Genomic DNA, 20,290 nt, shown 5'->3' on the forward strand with positions numbered 1-20,290 from the left:
GAATTTTAACCATAAATTTTTACCTTTAGTTCTCTCATAAACTACATAGCTAGGAGGAAAAGATACTTCCTATTTCACGAGACAGTACTATGAGCTAACCAGTCTGAGACTACCTTGTAATGCAGAATTTTTCACGTTTCCTCCTACATTCAAATATTAGCTCCTGGAAGGCAGGGAGGCTGGCTGTTTTTGCCTTTCTTTGTATCCCCCACACTTAGCACAGTCCGCAGGACATTGTAAGCACTTAAAAAAATGCCTGTTGACAAAAGACTAAAATCATTGTACAGGAAAAAAAGATGAGTAAACCAGTCCATACCTTCAAGATTTTAATCAGACATGTGCATAAATCAAGTACACAGATAACTCCAAGGCACATTATAAAAAGTGTCATTTGAGATACAAAGTGCTTTAGGGGATCTAAGGATACAGAAATCATATCTAGAAAGGAGACTAGCAAAGTCTTCCTGGAGATGACATCTGAAGTATGCCTTGAATAATAAGAAGGACCTCCAGGAAGGAACACACATGGAAGGCAAGAAAGGGCATTCCAGGGAGAGGAAATATGATGAAAGCTTCAGCAGCAGTAAAGCATGAGTGGTCAAATTCAGCTATGATACTAGGTAGTATGACTACATTTTCTCAATCTCAAATCAGAATATATACTCTGATAAAGTATTTTCTGATTTGTAAATCAATGACTTATAAAAATATACCAAGCTAATGACAGCACTGTCACCACCATACAGCCCACACTTGTCCCACCTGCACAGAGATTACACGCAGAGCCAAAGGCATACACCAGATGGGCTAGCACACACACTTTTAATGAGTAAGTACCACTCACAGACTGTGACTCTCCATCTTTCATGACAAATATTTTACTAAAATGTTTCCTTACTTCATCTTGCTACCAGGTGCTAAAATATTGTGATTCAGGGAATAGTTGGGTAAAACGGAAAAGGAATATTTTAAACTGTGATTGTTCTGGATCATCTAAGTAGGCACAGTCACTATATGAACAGGAAGCAGGCAACCGGTGGCTGGAGATACAATGTGGGGGCCAGAACCCAGAGGGCTTCCAAAGAGAGGGCAGGGAATCTGGGCAGTGGGGAGCCATTTTAAGCCCTGAGTGTCATGGCTAGAGCTAGATATTAGGGAGATTATTCTGGTAGTCTGTGAAATATGGATTGGGGAAATGTATTCAAATCTTAAGCTGCATTCATTACTAGCTATGTGACTTTAATTATAAGGCACTATATGAATTCTTCTTAGTTCAGCTGGCTGGAAAGATACTAATTAGGCTACAATCAAAGTTCTAGCTCCTTTATCATCACCATTCATGTATGACAAGGGAGTAGGGCCATTCTGTCCTGCCAAGAGCCAATTACTACTGCTGTGATTTACATGGCGTTCTAAGAGTACAGATAGGAGTTCATGCTTTAACAGGCAGACTATTTTAATTAATAGAGCTGATATAGCTGATAAACATTTATTAAGCGCTTACTACACGCCAGCATTATACTAAGTGCTGGGGATGCAAAAAGAGACAAAAGATAATCCATGCCCTCAAGGAGCTCACAATCTCATGAAGGCAACAGTAGGCAAACACCTACGGAAAACAAGCTATATACGGTACAGATGCTGTAACTAAGAGAGGGAAGGCCCTAGAATCCACAGGGGTTAAGGAAGGCTTTCTATAGAAGATGGAATGTTAGCTGGGACTTAAAGGAACCTAGAGAAGTCAGGAGGCAGAGATAAAGACAGAGAGCATCCCAGGAAAGGCAGACAGTCAGAGAAAACACCTGCAGTATCTTTTTCATGGAACAAGAAAGCCAGTGCCACTGAACTCAAGAGAAAACTGCTGGGAATAAGGAGTAACAAGACTGGAAAGTGGCCCTAGATTAGAAAGGATTTTAAATACCAAACAGAGGATTTTGTATTTTATCCTAGAGCTGACAGGGGGTCCCTGGAGTTTACCAAGTGGTCAGACCTGCACTTGCTGAATGGAGAACAGACAGCAGTAAAGGGGGACTTGAGGCAGGCAGGCCCCCAGCAGGCCACTACAACAGTCCAGGGGTGAAGGGATGAGGGCTACATTAGAGTGTGGCAGCATCAAAGGAGAAAAGGGGGCAGACGCTGCAAAAATGAAATGGGTGGGCCTGGTCACAGCCTGGACAGGGGCAGTCAGAGAGCAAGCAGCTCAGGATGATTCCTAGTTTTCTGGTCTGAGAAGATGATATCGCCCACAGTAGGAATAAGGAACTCAGGAGGTGGAGAGGGTTCAGGGGGGAGGATAGCTGATTTTTGGACATATTGAATTTAAGAGATGTCTATCAGTCATCCAGTTTGACTGAATATGTCAAAATCAAGCATAAAGAAGTTTATTATACTCAAGATGTTTCACTTTAAAGAAATTGCTAAATGTATTTTTTTTTACAATTTCCCATTTTTCAAATGACTAATTTAGTTTTTTAAAAAGGAAAACACTACACATGTAAATATAATTTGAACAAGTTTTTCAGGGAACATCTGGGTTTTTTCAATCTATTAAAATAATCTTCTCTAGGTGACAATTTTTTTCACCTCTAATAAAGAGCTTTAGTTTTTTTACTTCAAGTTGTCCCTCCCAATTTCCTATGTGTATTTATTTCATATCCATGCTTATAGGGAACAGAAGAAGGTTAAATATCTAGAACTTTACAATATCCTTTAAATCTCACTAGAGTAGCATCAGCAGCAGGGAGGCGGGGTGTGGAAGGGAAAGGAATGCACAGCAGCCGTGCCATTACACGATGTGCTGTCAACGTCTTGCGTTTCATGTGATGTCAAGGTAAAAAATTAGGGCACTTAAAACAAGACCACTTAAATAACATAAAGAAAACATGGTGTGTATATTTAAAGTGGATAAGAAGTGACTATCACAGAGAGAAGCTGATTTTGAAAATCACTTAAAATTTAAAAGCAGCCTGGAGCGTTCCAGGCAAGAACACTCTACATGATCTGGTTCCCAAAGTACAGTAATACGGCTTGTGAGCCGTTCAACATTTTAAGTCATTAAGCTAATTAATCACTGGTTCTGTGGAAAAAGGAAAAATCTCGAACCAAACCAACCAGTGTGTGCTGCCCCCTAGAGCCTGTGCTAGACAATGCAGGCGGATTTAAGGCCCTTTCCGGTCAGCTCCAGTCTCCCCATCCCACACCTCATTTTCCAGGTGAAAGCCCAGAACTTCGCCATAAATACAAAAGGCTCTCTAATGTCAGCTGCTGCCAACAGGTGTGAATGAGAATAGAGTGCAGCACTGAGAAAGGTGGCACGCTCCCAAACCTCAATACTCCAAAACCTGCAGAGGAAATGTTTGTTCCTGGAGGCCTGAGGGGGCAAAGCGATTAAGTCCATTTGGCTTCTGGTTCCCCGAAAACCTTAAAGTGCTAGACAGGCTACACAATGTAGTGGAGCACAATGGTTCCCTGGACTGGGGAGATGCTTTTGACTGGCGATCCAGTTATGAGGTTCGGTTACACACGTCAATGTATGTGCGTTGCTCCCGAAAAACCACTGGCCGGACTGCACGACCCCAAGTGGATGTTCTTGACCATTCAAGTGTGAGGTCCTTGAGGGCAGGGGTTGATTTCTGCCCCTTTCCACGTCCCCAGCACTTGGCTCAGTGCCTGGCCAGATCAGGCACTTAATAAATGTCTACTGAGAGCTCACTGACAGTTACATCAAGGGTAGTATAGAGTCAGCCACTGGCAATCATTAACTACCTGTGTGACCCTGAATGTGGAATCTGACCTCTCTATTTTAGTAAAAGTAAAATGAATAAAGGAATGAGCTTCCCAAAAAATAAAACTGCTAAAATATTTTCTTATCATCAACAGGTTTCCCAGAAAAGCTCTACACAGATGGGCACTTCAGCCTCCAAGAATGATACACAGTAGATGCGCCCAGGAATGCTTTGTTACAAGGCGTAATCTTAGCCTTTACAGTGAAACAAATGTGAAGACAGAAGACAGCAAGCTGGTTTGGGAGAAACAACACATACTCTGGCTCATGGGGCTGGGAGAGGGAGGTAGGAAGGAAGGAAGGACTGAAAGGAAGTTATCTGTCACTTAGTAAGCTAGGGGAGCAGCCTGGGTTGGGATAGACCTGTAATCACTCTGCTGGCCTGCATTCGACTAAGGAGTTTTCTCCTTTTCGTCCATACAATGCTGCTTAGCAGTAACCATCCTGCTTTTTAGAGATACCTTGGGCTGTCCTTCTCATGCTGATTTCTTTTTAGGAATAGTTTTCAGGTAAATAAATGCATAAGTACACACATGCACATTATATGTGAAATGTGTACAATTAAATATGATCTACATGTATATACTACAGAGGCATATCTAACAGCATTTCCAAATCTGACTTGAATTCCCACAGTCAAGGTAAGCTTCCCCCAAAACACTACTTTTCTTTAATACTTAGAAATATCTAAATGCAGTAGTCATTCTGCAATGAGAAAAGGAATCCCAAATGGAAAAGGAAAAACAGAAGAATTGTTTAGAATCTGTAAGAGGTTTATGAGAAATAAGAGAGCAAGAATTATCTTCTTTGGGCATTTTATTAACATGAAAGAAATAGTTATTAATCTTATTCATGACTAAATATCTCAGGGTAGAAAAACAGATTCAATTTTGCATTAAAAATTGTACGGGAAACCCAAGAGCCAATTAATACATCAATATTAATGATTTAAAATCATAATAATTGTATGCTTTGTACTAAAGGGCAGATATGAAAAGGCCTACTAGCGATTCCTACTTTCACCCTAATTTGTGTTTATTTGATTTCTTTTTCTTTTCAGTTTTTCTTAAGAGTGAGAAGAGCTGTCAAATGGTAGAACTTGGAAGGGCCTTGCAAACGATCTGGCCAAGTCAATTCAATAAGCACTTAACCTAATGCTACTAGATGCAAGATACTGTGCTAAGCACTAGAGATTTTTTTAAAATGATAACCAAAAAGTCCCTGCCCTCAAGGAGTTCTGCATCCTAACTCTTTCAATTTATAAATAAAGAAACTGATCCCATGGAAGTGAAGGTCACAGCGAAAACCAGCGACAGAGCTAAACTACAACCCAGCTCTCCTGACTCTTGAGGTAATGTATTTCCCCTAAAAAAAAAAAAAGATAAGCTTCTGTGAATCATGGGAAAGATAGGGAAATGGACAGCACTGGAATGTAATGCTTTTACTCTAGTGGTTTTTACAACCTTTTTGCATTAAATGGTTTTCCAACTTTTTTTTATCAAAATTTTGAATTTGCCAAAAGTATTGGCATGAAAGAATTTACAATAAGCAGGATTTACAATGTAAAGACTAAAGAGCATTTTTCAGGGTTTATTAAAAATTTATAGAGTGGGGCACCGAAGTAGCACAGTGGATAGAGCTCTGGCCTTGGAGTCAGGAGGACCAGAGCTCAAATATGCCCTCAGACACTGGGTAAGGCACTTAATCCCCAAACACGAATACCTTACAGAGTCCCAGAAATAAGGCTGCAGTTCCATTTTCACTGAACATCAAGTTTACCCTTGGGGGGGGCAGATACTCCATCCAAAAACGCTCTCTCCCGAGCTACTGCTGAAGCCAGCAGCTTTCTTCTCCATCCTCATGCTTGGCCTCTCTGCGGATCTCCTCAGGTACTCCTCCCGCCTATCTGACCGCTCCTCTGTCTAGTTTGCTGGATCTTCCTCCAGGTGCCGCCTCTAACCACAGGTTTCCGTGTTGGGTTCTCTTCTCTTCTCCCACTATGCTTAGTCCCCGTGGATTTAATTACCATCTCTATGCTGACGACTGCAAATCGACCTTTCCTGCCCCAACTTCTCTGCCAACCTCTAATCAGGTATCTCTAACTGACTTTTAAGGCATCTCAAACTGGATGTCCAGTAGACATCTTAAACTCAGTATGTTCAAGACAGACTTCATTATTTTTTTCCCCTAAACCCACCCTCCTTCCCTCCAACTTTCTCTATTACTACAGAGGACAAGACCATCCTCTCAGTCCCTCAGACTCACTCACAACGCGGGAGGCATCCTCCTGGACTCTTCACCATCTCTCACCCTCATATCCAATCTTGTGGCCAAGGCTTGTCCATTTCATCTTCGCAACATCCTTCAAATATGACCCCTTCTCTCCTCTGACAATGCCCCCACTCCGGTGCAGGCCCTCATCACTCCCACCTGCGCTGCTGCAGTAGTGGATCTGCCTGCCCCAAGTCTCTCCCTAAGCCAATCTAAAAGAGATCTTCCTGAAGCATAAGTCTGACCATGTCACCCCTTTAATCAATAAACACCTCCAAAATCAAATACAAAATGCTCTGCTTGGCCCTCAAAGCCTTTCATAACCCAGACCCCTCCTACCTTTCCAGTCTTCTTACACCTTACTCCCCAACATGTACTCAGTCCAATGCCACTGGCCTTCTGACCTCCTGGTTGTTCCAAGAACAAGACTCCCATCTCCTGGCTCTGAGCATTCTCCCTGGCTATCCCTCATGCCTGAAACACTCTCCATCCTCTGCTTCCATTACTGACCTCTCTGGCTTGCTTTAAGTCCCAACTAAAATTCTATCTCCTAGAGGAAGCGTTCCCCAACCCATGTTAATTCCAGTTCTTTCCTTCTTTTAATTATTTCCATTTATCCTGTAGATACCTTGCTTTGTATATATTTGTTTGCATGTTGTCTCCTTCGTTAGACTGTAAGCTCCTTGAAGGCAAGGGACTGACCTTTACCTCTTTTTGTATCCCCAGAGCTTGTCAGTACAGTGCCCGGCACACAGTAGGAGCTTAATAAATGTTTACTGAATTGAGCCTTCACACAATTTCATATATTAATGCAATTAATTTAAAAGAGAAAAACTATATTTACTGAATAGTTTAGAAAAGCAGTAGTCTCTATAAAAATGGTTATTAACCCAAGTAACACGACCGATCTTTTAAACTGCTAACTGTCTAAGGTGCAAATGACAAAACAGTTTTTTATTGATGACAAGGACCAGTCTCCTTAAGGTATGCTCTCCAATAAGCTTCCCTGTGTGAAGTTCTGCTACACTGAAGATTAATTCATTAGCCTTCATAAAATGTCTCCAGTACAAATCGATTTCAGGTAGCCTCAAGATCCCTCTCAAACATTTGTGCAATTTTAAACAGAAAATTTAATTTAAACAGAAAAATATTACTGTCAGAGCAAAAATGAAATTTTCATATATATAATGACCAGAAAAATAAAGAATATTGGCAGAATACTTAAAGTGCTTTCATAATGTAGGCATTTTTAGAATGTGCTGAAATATATGTTCTAGAAGGAACCAAGGTATATCTTAAATTGTATTATTAAACTATAGAATTTTTATGGGCCTAGGGTGACGGCAATACCATTCCAAACTATAATGAAATGTAAATATTAATACAAAAAAAGAATTAGGATTAACTAGCACATAAATCACATATAATAACGTCGTTTAAAAGCGTCACCCAGAACCCAATACACAGAATAAGAACTGAAATGATAAAGATACTTAGAAAACCTCCTTTTCTGCCCTTTATCCTCTACTTTCAAATGTCTGAGAGAAAATTCATAATCCTTCCAAGAGCGACTGTGCCAGGACTGTTGGAAGAAGTGGCACAAGGACACGAAAGGATGCTGCAGAGAGGAAGGGAAAGAACCATGGCTACAACAGGTGACGCTGCTTCGTCTCAAGCCGACTGTCCCAATCTGAGAACCTGAAGTCACTCTTCAAACAGCCCATGCGGCCAGACCTGACAGCACGCCCACAAATGGCTATCCAACCAGTTTGCCGATCCCCAATTCATCCGGTAAATGCCTTTGCAGCACTTCCTACCTAATTGAGGTTTGGGGACACAGCTGCTTTTTGGAATGTAGAGTTTCATGGTCACTATATGTAAATGTACACGTGTTCATCAGCCATGTGGCTGAATGTGAGCTCACCTGCTCTTGTGCCAAGGGGCCCTGGAACTAGCAAGCGCCATGATAAAATACACAATCCTGTCAAGAGGGAAACAGAAGAATGGAGTGTCCCCTCTGCTTCTTGTCTATGAAACAAAACAAAACAAAAACAAAAACAAAAACAAAAAAAAGCAAAACTGATAGGCTCATTCAACTATACTGGCTGACATTTACTTAATACTGAAATTGTTCAGCACACTTCCCAAACACAACCACCCGGTGAGGCAGATTGCACAAAGTGGTCGCCCATTTTATAGGCAGGCAAACTCTGGCTCTGAGAAGTTCAAAGACTGGCCAGTGGTCACTTAGCAAAGGAAGGGTTTAAAGAAGAAGCCAAACTGGGTCCTTGGGAGGGCAATCTGATTTCTACCACACCACACTGCTTTTCAAGCTGAATGACTAAGGTTGTGTTTGTGTCTGCATATGTATGTGCACATGCAGGTGTGCGTATGTGTGATTCTGAGTGTGCAGCCTCCATCTACCAAAGCAGCACCTGACATACACCTTGGAGGCTTCAAGAACTGCCAAAGACACTGAGTGTTTAAACAACTTGCCCAGCATCAGAGAGCTGATGGATGTGAGAGGCACAAAAAGTCAGCTTGAAGCCCATGGGAGATAAGAAAGGGGCTACTAGCAAACAAGGCCACAGCCTTCCAAGAAGGGCCAGAGAAAGCAAGAGTGAAGCCTTCTGCACCACTCCTCAGCGTCAATGAAAACTTCAGAGTGGCCAGAGCCCGAGTAAGAGGGTCTCTGAAGCCCTGGGGCACAAGATCAACCAGTGTAGGGCTGCAGTACTTGCACCAAGAAAGCCCAGATGCTCTAAGAATCTGAGGTCTCTAGGACTCTGTCCAACAGACCCAATCGAGAGCTATGGAGCTCTTGTGCTCTAACCCTCTAAGATCTAAGGAAGCCTGACTCCAGGAAGCAGAGGTCAGTGTAGGAACTCCAGGGATCCAAGGCAAGGTCAAGGAAGGCCACCCATAGCAGGGAGAAGAGCCCCAATTCTAGAACTCAAGCTAGAGAGAGGAATAAACCAAAGAAGACACCAATCAGTATGAAAAGTACTATACATGTCGATATCCCCCAAAAGCATGAGCAGGTAACACTAGAACAACTGCAAGCAGAGGCTCAAAGGAAAAAATGAACTTTTTCACAAGGACTACATGAACAGAAGTGGGGGAGGGAGCAAGAGATTTTAAAAAAAGAAAGAAAAGCTCTGGAAGAAAGAATCAGAAAGAGAAGAAATAGTTTCAAAAAGCAGTAAAACCTCACTCATTAACAGGCTCCATAAAAACTACAAAAGATCAAACAGAAATCAATGACTCCATGAGATAAGAATATTAAAATAATATTAACAGGCTGAAAAAAGAGAAAAAAATTAAGATATCTGACACGAGAAACTACTGACCTGGAAGACAAGTCAAAGAGAAATAATTTAAGAATCACTAGACTCTCTGAAAATAATGTATTAAAAAACCTCAACTATTTCAAGTACTGATAAATGAAAATTACCTACAACCAAAGGACAAAGTAAAAGAAGAAAACATCTAGATCAACTCCTGAAAAGAACTCCAAAAAGAAAAATCCAATCAATGCCATAACCAAAATCCATAATGCCCACATCAAAGAAAAATGTTATAAGCATCCTGAAAGAAGCAGTTCAGGTACCACAGTAAGAAGCACCCAAGACCTGGCAGCTTCCAACACAAAGGAGAGGAGGTCTTGGAATACAACATTCCAACAAATGCTACAGGCTCACAATCCAGAATAATTTACTCTCCAAAGTTGAGCACATCATCCAACAGGGGAAAAAACAGACCTGTAATGGAATAAAGGACTTTCAAGCATTTCTGCTGAAAACACTGAAGCTGCACAGGAACTAGGAAACATAAACATCAGAGTCCAAACAAACAGAGAAAAGAAAAGTTATTTGAGCAATTAGAAGGAGCTGTACGATGATGTAATGCTAACAGAGGTAGAAGAAACTTTCAGAATGTTCATTATTCTAAGGGTAATGAGGGAATCCTGAGGATGAACTGATTCTGTTATATGAGGGCTTGAAATAGAAAAGGGGAACGGAAGGCAAAAGGGACACGCCAGCTTAGAATAGAGAAGGAAGCAAGTGAAGCCTGCTGTTTTTTCTAATTGGGATGCATTAAGAAGAGTATACAAATACTGATGAAGGGGTGGGAGGACTGGACATCACAAGAATCTCATTTTTATCTAAAACAGACAAAGGAGAGTTGAACACAAACACACACTCAGAGTTTGAACATCAAAGTCATCAGGGAAACAAGCAGGGATAAGGAGGGGGAGAGAGAAGGAGGACGATAAAGGGAACAAACCTTTTAATCCCAAAAAGGAAGTCAAAACAAACAAATTTTTTTAAAAACCACCAAAATAAATGAACTTGAAATTAAGGGTGGCATGCCTTAGATTTTCTCTTAGACAAATGGAAAATGTCTGAACAAACTGTGACATATGAAATATTATTGTGCCATAAGAACTGACAAAAGAGGTAGTTTCAGTGAATGTTAAGTAGTAAGAACTTATGCAGAGTGAGGTGAGCCAAATTTAAAGAAAAAAATCAGGTCTGATCTCAAAAATGAAATGCATACAATAACAGCAAAGATTACTAATGAAAATCCTATCACTTCATTCAAGGCCTCACTTGAGATTTGGAAAAATAAAAGACCAGTAACAGTCTGTGTCAGCTTTAGGGTTAAAGTTTATATAAAATTTTGGTAGTCTGGCCGAATTAAAACCACTTTCTATAAAACTTCAAATAATGTATGTGCATGTATACATAAATTGTACATGTATACATGAATGTGTATATGTGTGCATAGTATGTATGTGTGTGTTTGTGTTTATGTGTTTTAAATTCTAGGATTCTGATGACTACTTACTCCCTTTGGAGGACAGCAGTTTTATTCTAGAAAGAGAATAATGAAAATAATTACTTCCATCTATATATGATAATGACTATTTGAAATTCAACAATGAAATAAGCTTTAAACATTTAATTTTAAGGACATTTTATCATGTCAGTTCATGCTACAATCAATCACAACTGCTAATTATTGTAAAAATGAAAAGAAGTCCTAAGCAAAACAAATCCTAAAGATATATTAAAAATATTTATGGCTCTTTTTGAAGTAGCAAGGAATGGGAATCTGAGGGGAGGGGAATGGCCAAACAAGTTATGGTATGTGAATGTGACGGAGTACTGCTGTGCTTTAAGAAATAACTGAGATAATTTCATAGAAGACTGGGAAGACTTACATGCAGAGTGAAGTGAACAAAACCAGGAGAACAATTTATAGAAAGAAAGCATGGCAAATATGCTGAAGATAAACAACTTTGAAAGAATTAGGAACATTATTCCAACTCTGTTAATTGTCACTGAAAGTTATTAATTTCCAGAAAATATTACATGAAGAAAAACCCTTAAACAAGTGGCATTAATTTCAATAAAAGGATCTAAAAACATAAGCGTTATCACCAAACCAGGCACACACTGATCAGTGTAATGACCGTGATTTTAGAAGACTAATGATGAAATATGCTACCTCCCTCCTGACAGAGGCAAAGGACTCAGAGCACAGAATGAGACACATTTTCTTGGACACGGCCAAAGAGGAACTTTGTTTTACTTCACTACACATGTTTGTAACAAGGGTTTTTTCTTCATTTGGGGCCTGGAGAGAGGGAGCAGGGGAAGAGAAAATGATTGCTGCTGACTGAAAAAATTAAATATAATTTAAAAAAATATATGTATACACATTTACACATGTATGTATGTGTGCCCATGTGTTTATTTTTTATATATGCCCCTACTGGGCTCAGATCATCTGGCCTACATTATGTTTAAAAGGTATATATTTTATATAGAAGATGACAAATGTAACTGCTAAGCCACTTTCAATGATCTCTGAAAGATCAGAGAATGGGAGCAGTACTGTTAGGACGCTGAACTTTTGTTTATAAATCAATAATAAAATCCTGATTCAAAAGATCATGACAGGCTAGAACATAAGGATAAAGATAATGCCTTTTACTGGTATTCAAAAAACCAAATTTAATTTACCCTTTAATTTACCCAAGTCCTTTACTGACTCAATTGATTCTGCTTGTTTGGAACTCTATAAAGAATTTAAGGATGTGTGAGTGTGTTGACTCTGTGTGTGTGTGTGTGTGTGTGTGTACATATACGCACAGAAGTTTGCAGAATATAAAGTGAGTTACTGTCACTGTTGTTAAATAACCCTGTTTATTTACCAATCTCCAAAGCTAGAGGCACAACAGTTCAACTCAGATGCCTCACCATCACATGGCAGTGACCCTAGATTCTCAAAGGCTGTGCCACTGAAGGTCAAACTTTGGAAGGCCATATGAAGCTGGACAGCCTTCAAGGACAAGTGTGGCGATGATTCCTTGAGATCAGCCTAGCTAAGTATCCCCAGGTTGGTTACAGAGCAATGAATTTTTCTTCATACCTCTTCCTGAAGACTGTTTACGAAGTCACTGAGGAATTGTGACATACAGGTAGAGGCAATGCCTAAATGATGGAACCACAAATACCTGGTATAAAGCCACTAAAGAGGCAACAAGGTTTACGAAGTGGAATAAATAGGTAAGCATATTATACAAATAACTCATGCCACTTACCTAGAAAATAAAAGAATAAGTAGAATGCTATACGAGGACAGAAATAATACACTACATATCATCACTATTTATAAGAGCAACTTACCTGCCTTCTCAAGGATTATAGGTTTAGAATTCTCCCACTTTACTGGAAGATGGGAGAATCTCTCCTATTTTAGCATGCAGAAAAAATATCTTACCTAATTGTAATATCTTTACGGTATCAATGTGGGCTTTTGTCACCAGCTTGAAATGTCGAAAAAGTGGATAACATAAAACTCTTCTTCCAAACGAAACCAGGATTTCATGAACATTATTCCAACTCTGTTAATTGTCATTAAAAGTTATTAATTTCCAGAAAATATTACATGAGAAAAATCCTTAAACAAACGTCATGATTTTCAATAAAAGAACCTAAAAACATACGCATTACCACCAAACCAAGTACACAGAAAATACCAACAGTTTTGAATTGAAAACATTTTAACTCTTTACAATAAAATACGTACTTGTTACTTTATTATTTTATTAGATCAATACATTATGTCTGCTCTTTCCATTGCATATAGGTCAGAAGTACACTTTAAAAATATAAAGAAATTTAAAACATATGCCATTACAGAACATATATGTATATGAGATCTATTAAAAATCATTTATATTTAACATTTCCCCCTTTGTGGAAAGTTCTATCTATTGCAGATGGGGACACAGTTCTCTCCCTTATGAATTATACTCACTGTCAGCCTTGATAAGCAAAGAAACTCATAATTTATTTCAATGTCTGGAGAAATGAGAATCATAGAGTAGTCACTCAATATATGAACCAGGAGCAGCTAAGTAGTGCAGTAGATACAGCATGGCCCTGGAATCAGGAGAATCTGAGTTCAAATTCAGCCTCAGACACCTACTAGCTTGTGTGACTCTGGGCAAGTCACTTAATCCCAACTGCCACTTCAAAAAAAAAAGAGTGTGTGTTTGTGTGTGTGCGTGTGTAAACTGGATTCCAAAAGTCAGCAATACAATGTTTCATCTTTGAAATTGGACAAGAAAATAAAAATTTAGATTGATTTAAATATATTTCTTAGGTTCACCCTGCTTCCTGCACTCTCATAGCTATCATCCCAAATCCAAGATGTCAGCTCAGCTTTAGTCTACAATAAATAACTGTATCTTGCATACAAAGCAAAAGCGGTTGTCTCGACACTTTTCTGAACATGATTATTTACCGAATCTGATTAAATCTTCTTACAGCAGACCTTAAAAAGCCCCACGATTCCTACAAACCCACCTGTTCACATCTCCCAAAATAATGGAAAAGTGAATTATGGCATAGCTTGTACATTTTACTCCAGATATACAAACATAGCTTCCTATCTCGTGCATGCTTGCCCTCTCTCACCTCTGGACATCATATATATATATACCCTTATCTCATCATCAGGACTTTTGCTCCCCTAACACTCTCCACTAATGTTCTCAATCTTCCTCAAAACTCATTATATCAAATAATCTGACTTGGTTTCAGTCACTTCTATTACTTCAAATAATCCTACTTCCTCAGACTCCCTAACTTATAAGATGCAGGTAACTGAACTAGATGCTTCTCATAAAAGGTTTCTGCTTAAATGTTACTGAATTACTGGTACCAAGATGTGGCACAACTACGTTAAGAGAACTTGCAAAATGCAATCTCCATTTTAAAAAAAAGATAAAGAATCAGTCAAATTCTCTAGAAAGAACTAAATAATCCTTTCACATAGAAACATAAGCTTTTAAGCATCAGAAAATCTTACCTCAAACCAGGATAATGTTCCACTTAGTTTTCTGATATTCCATGGAGATTCAACCTTTATTTGGTTAGGAAAGAAAATTGTGTTTGTCTCACATTAAATCGTTTAAAAATAAGGCAAATAGATATCTAAATGGATAACAGCGGTAGAACACTGAGTTTTTAAATCTGTAACTGAGTCATAGTGATATACTCTTTGGAAAACTCAAGAATTAACAAGTACTCATGACTACAGAATAAAAATATGGCTACGGTCACCCATGCAGCAACAGAAGACCCTCTCCTTGACTGATAAATTCCCTGAATTATAAATTTTTTGGGGAAAAAAACCCTTTATTATCACTTTTAATTTCAGTTTTTACCATAACAAAGAAATCTCTCCATCAACTCTTCAAAGACACTAACGATTTCCTTACATTTTTTGTTCACTATACTAAGCATTAATGTTATCATACTGGAATAATTTCCCAGTAACCAGTTCATAACAAACTTTCATGATAAGAAGACCTTCACATGCCAATCTAATTCTTTCCAAAGACAAGACACTGATTTTCTCACAGGAGTGAGTCCACTTTGTTGGCAACCAGACTGACCTAAGATTTATTCAGGAATGAGGTTAAGGGCAGCAATCAGCTCTCACTGCACCCTCTGTATGAAGACAATCTTGACAAAAGGGACTGTTTCCAATGGTTCACTACTACCCCAACTTCCAAATTACTGACCAATCAGGCAGGGACCACCACCAGCCTTCTGCACAGTTGGTGCTCGGAGGCTAGTAAATCACAGTTTATTGATATTATGCTAAGTAAGTATTTGGTTTTTAATTCAATGCACTATGCCATGTTTCCTTTTTTTAAAAGACCCAGAGGGGTTATTTTTTGTTATTTAATGCCAGTTGGCAAAACGGTATGACACGGGTATTTTAAACCTAGATTTAACACATTTTGCCTTATCAACTAACTGTTCTCTATGCACTAATTGCTTGGGGTACACTGCTAGAAACCAAATTTTTACCTGGTTTATGGAAAGGATGAAGGAACAATAAAATTTTTCTACTGCAAAGTGTACCAAAACATATTAGATGAGCTAAAACTTCAGAAGTAGCAACTATAACAAAGTGCTTACTCAGCCTTTGTCCTTTTGAAGTTATTGGTGCCTGTAAAAGCAACACCTCTCGTTAAGGAAACCATCACAGCTTTTGTCTGTTATCATTATCGTTATTTTTTGTTGAAGTATTGTTTCTGACTCTAAAGAGCTCTCTACAGCTGAGATCTGAGAGTACAGCAGACTCTACAAATCTCGAATCATATTATTATGCCTTCAAACATGCAAACTTCAAATCCAAAATGGTAGCCAAACAAAATATTGTAAAATCCTAACCTGTCATTTTTTCAAGCAAAATCACAGCATGAATTTTTAAAACAAAATATTTTTTCTATTCATAAACTTATGAAACCAACTGCAGTGTCCTCAACAAATAAAGTACTTTGATCCAGGCCATTCTATTAAAGCACTTTGACACATAAACCTTGTCCACTATAAGGAAAAAAACAAAAATCTAAAAAACGGATCTTTGTTACTGTAAAATAGAAATCCTTTAAAAATGATAAAAATTATGACATGTCATATTCAAACTCTATCAAAGCATTCAAGAAAAATAGTTAACTACCTGCTTTTCAAAACTGATGGCCTTAGTAGCTAGATAACCAAAAGCTTTCATTTGGAAGCTTGCTTTTATTACCCCAGAATTTTTTAATCCACTATAAATATAACCATTCAGGGTTTTGACCTGGGTTCAAATACTGCCTCTGATACTTAATGAGTGATCCTTCAAAAATCACTTCTTGAGGCTCATTTCCCGCTCTATAAGATGAGGATCATAATAACACATACCCAGAATTCCTGGAAGGATCAAATGAGGTAATGTATAAAGGGCACTCCGAAAACCTAAAAGTTATATATAAGTTTAGCTATTGTTACTATCGCTATTGTTACTTACTGTTGCGTGTGTGAGCACCACCTGAAACAACCTGATAAATTTCAAAATCTTAATTTTCAAAAAATTAAGCAATTACTCATCTTACACAAGGAATCACCACGGAATTCTTACACAGAACAAGTTAATACACTAGAACACGATTTGATGTGTAAAAAATATAATTGGGGCACTTTGGGGGAGGGAGCTAAGGCCTAAACTGGGGTACACGGAATCGCAGAACCCCAAGGCTGGAAAAGACTTGAGAACACTCCCCTCTACAAGACACCCGAGTGATCATCCAATCTACACTTCAAGTCTATAAGAGAGAAGCAACTTTTAAAAATAGAAACTGAGGGGCAGCTGGGCGGCACAGGGGATAGAGCTCCAGCCCTGGAGTCAGGAGGACCTGAGTTCAAATCCGGCCTCAGGCACTTGGCACTTACTAGCTGAATGACCCTGGGCAAGTCACTTAACCCCGACTGCCTCACCACTACCCCCCCAAAAAAGAACAGAAACTATATTCTCCTTTAACATGTGTTAGACCACTCTTCTGCACAATACGCCTGATGGCATATGCAGCCACAGTGCCCAGCCATAATTACTAGGAAGTTTTTCCCTGGACAGAGCCCAGATAGGCCTCTTTGCTCCTTCTACACGATGCTCCAAGTTCAGCCCCCCGGGGGGCAAGGAGAACAACACTAATCCCTCCACTCCAGAGCACCAGTTCGACTACATGAAGCCAGGTCCCTGGTGCCGAACGCTCTCTGTCCCCTCCTTCCCGACAGTCTCCTCTTCTTCTTCAATTGAGGAAGCCCCCCTTTGCATGCATGAGCACACCCTTTGTTTTGACGTACTTGTGTATGTGATGAATCTGTCCTCACTCCCACCCTTCCTGAGAGAAGGTCAGCTCTGTGAGGGCACAGACTGTCTCACTTTTGTCTTTTTCTTCCTAGCAATTGACCTCAAAAGTGCCTGAAAAACCAGAAAGCACTGAGAAAAACTGGTATTGGCTGAGTTGACCAGAATTCCTGTCTGGCTGTCATTTTCCAATGAGAGGATGAGTTAAGCCAGGATGCATCTGTTAGCGTTCTACTAATGCCTTTCAATTCCTACACCCAATCAAGTACTGATGGCTAAAAAAGACCCCTGGGCACAAATTCTATGCTGCTGCTTTTTAAAGAACCATACTCAATAGTGGCTTCCGGTGCTGCTCCCAGGCAGCTGGTATTTCAGTCTAGTTGGGTACATGCAGTGTTCTATAGAAAGAAACACATACTTACATTGCTCTCTCCTTCAGTAACACGGATTTCATAGCAGTAAGCCAAAAGAATATCAATCAAACCGTAGTACACATGATACTGAGCTCTTTTATCCAGCAGGTAAGATTTATTTGTAAATTTTAGTAGCTGATAATTCTCTTCTTTAGAAAAAGAAACTGGAAAGGGAAAAAGAGATTTTCAAAGACCAAGCATTAAAGAAAACCAGTGCTCTCGCCTCCCAGTAACACATCTTGATTTCTCAAAATTAAAGCAGAACGTCAAGTATTACACCTTGGTGAAGGAAAAAATCTGAAGCACACATTTACCCTTTCGGAATTTCAGCAATCTTCAGTCTTGACTTTACACTTACGTCAATGTAGAAAGTTATTCTATTAAAGAGTCTTCGGAAAAAAGAAACCACGAGGGCAAGACTTCTTAACCTTTTCTGTACCACGGATCTCTTGGGCAGTCTGGTGAAGTCTAGAAACCTTTTTTTTTTCAGAATGATATGCTTAACATAAAATGTATAAGAGTATAAAGGAAATCAGGGCAGCTAAGTAGCGCAGTGGATAGAGCTCCGGCCTTGGACTCAGGAGGACCTGAGTTCAAATCCAGCCTCAGACACTTGATACTTTACTAACTGTGTGACCTTGGGTAACTCATTTAACTCCAATTCCCTCGCAGCCCCCCCGCAAAAAAGATTATAAAAGAAATCAATCATAAAGAAGTAATTTTTTTCCACCCAAATTCATGGACCTCCTGAAAACTATCCACCGACCCCTAGGGTCTGTGGACCCCAGGTTAACTCTAAAACCTAAATGGAACTAAAAGGCTAGTCGTTTTTTCTCACTTCAGTAATATCTTTAAAAGGTCACCTCCAAATCTCTACCCATTTCTAAAATAAAGGCATTGGTTCAAGTGCTTCTAATACCAGTTTTTAAATTTAATGAAGAAAAAAATTCTGCTGACTATTTTTTGTGGTTCCGATGTCAGCTATTTAAAGCTGGATCCTTTACGAGCAAGGTGCATCAATTTCTAGTCAAAACAAGCATTAAGTACAGACTAATCACCAGCAGAATCATGTGACATTATGAAAATAATCTCATGATTAAGATAAAATGAAAGGACTAATTAGTTATTAATTTCCGTGTCATCATACAAAGCATTAAGATTGCTTCATATATTATTTAATCTTCATTGAGTCATTTCTAAAATCTGATGGGAAAACTTACAAGGTTCCATTCTTATATCCTTACAGCATCTTTACATAGATTACTGCCTAAATTATGTAGAGAGAAAAATGAGTCACAAAGGGACTAAATAAATTCTCTATGATCATATCACAAACTGGTTAATTGAAAGAACAATTCCGGGAGCCAAGATGGCAGAGTGAAAGCCGTGACTTGCTTGAGCTCTCTTCCAAACCCCTCCAAATACTCATAAAAAATAGCTCTAAACAAATTCTGAAGCAGCAGAACCCACAAAAAGACAGGGTGAAACAAATTTCCAGCCCAAGACAACCTGGATGATTGATCAGAAAGGTGTATTGCGCCAGGCTGGGAGCGCAGCGTGGGCGCGCAGGCTACAGGGAACCTGGAGCAGGCCTCAGAGGACTGAATCGCGGGCAGCTGTGGAGGTTTCCAGACTCCTCAATCCACCAATGCCAAAGCCAACTTAGAAGGTCAGTGGGAAAAGTCTGTTTCTGTCGGTGGCTGAGAAAGGAAGGTGGGGTTTCAGCTCCATTCCCCAAGAGCGTGGCCCTGTGGGGGGGCAGCTGTTTCCCCAGCTTCCGGCCCACAGACTTAGGGGGAATCCAGTGGCTGATCAGAGAGGGATTGCAGGGATCTCTTTGCCAGTGCTGAGGTAGGAATCTCTTGCTTTGCCCCTGTCTGGATCTGGGTCACAGTTCTGGGCGGAGGTGCTGGGGTGAGGAGGAATGCTGGCGTGGTGGAGCTTGTAGTGGCTGTGGAGAGGAACCCTCCTCACAGTTACAGGACAGAAAGAATACTTGTGTCACAGCCAGGAAAGGAGTAAACACCTGCCCCTTATCATACACCTTGGAAGAACTGAAAATTTACAGGTCCCTACAAGTATCTCTGAAAACAGCTATACAAACCCCTGAAGCTTGGGACAATACATTCTCCACATTGGAAGCAGACTCTTACCTTAACAAAGAGTTTAAAACTCAAGTAATTGGCTGGGATCATGAGCAAGCAGCGCAAAAAGAGTCAGACTATATTATCTTACTTTGGTGAAAAAGAAGATCAAAATATACAACCAGAAGAAGACAACAAAGTCAAAGCTCCTAACCAAAGCCTCCAAGAAAAATATGAATCAGTCCCAGGCCTTGGAAGAGCTCAAAAGGGATTTTGAGAAGCAAGTAAGAGAAGTAGAGGAAAAACTGAGAGTGATGCAAGAAAATCATGAAAAACAAGTCAACAGCTTGCTAAAGGAGACCCAAAAAAATACTGAAGAAAATAACACCTTAAAAAATAGCCTAACCCAAATGGCAAAGAGGTCCAAAAAGCCAATGAGGAGAAGAATGCCCTAAAAAGCAAAATTGGCCAAATGGAAAAGGAAGTCCAAAAGATTACTGAAGAAAATACTTCCTTAA

The 20,290-nt window shown here is 39.5% G+C and overlaps 1 protein-coding gene across 1 annotated transcript in view; it reads right to left on the reverse strand.

Moving 5' to 3' along the window:
• Positions 1-20,290, reverse strand: part of SHQ1 (SHQ1, H/ACA ribonucleoprotein assembly factor) — a 108,136-nt gene that overhangs the window by 50,192 nt on the left and 37,654 nt on the right. Inside the window, exons 7-9 of the mRNA XM_021007571.2 lie at positions 17,698-17,852; positions 14,444-14,497; positions 12,848-12,971 (exon numbers count right to left, since the gene is read on the reverse strand). Of these exons, the coding sequence (XP_020863230.1) occupies positions 12,848-12,971; positions 14,444-14,497; positions 17,698-17,852 (333 nt within the window). The remainder of the gene's footprint in view (positions 1-12,847; positions 12,972-14,443; positions 14,498-17,697; positions 17,853-20,290) is intronic.

Source organism: Phascolarctos cinereus, unplaced genomic scaffold (assembly GCF_003287225.1).
Source record: "Phascolarctos cinereus isolate Bilbo 61053 unplaced genomic scaffold, phaCin_HiC Scaffold_4;HRSCAF=312, whole genome shotgun sequence".
NCBI lineage: Eukaryota > Metazoa > Chordata > Mammalia > Diprotodontia > Phascolarctidae > Phascolarctos > Phascolarctos cinereus.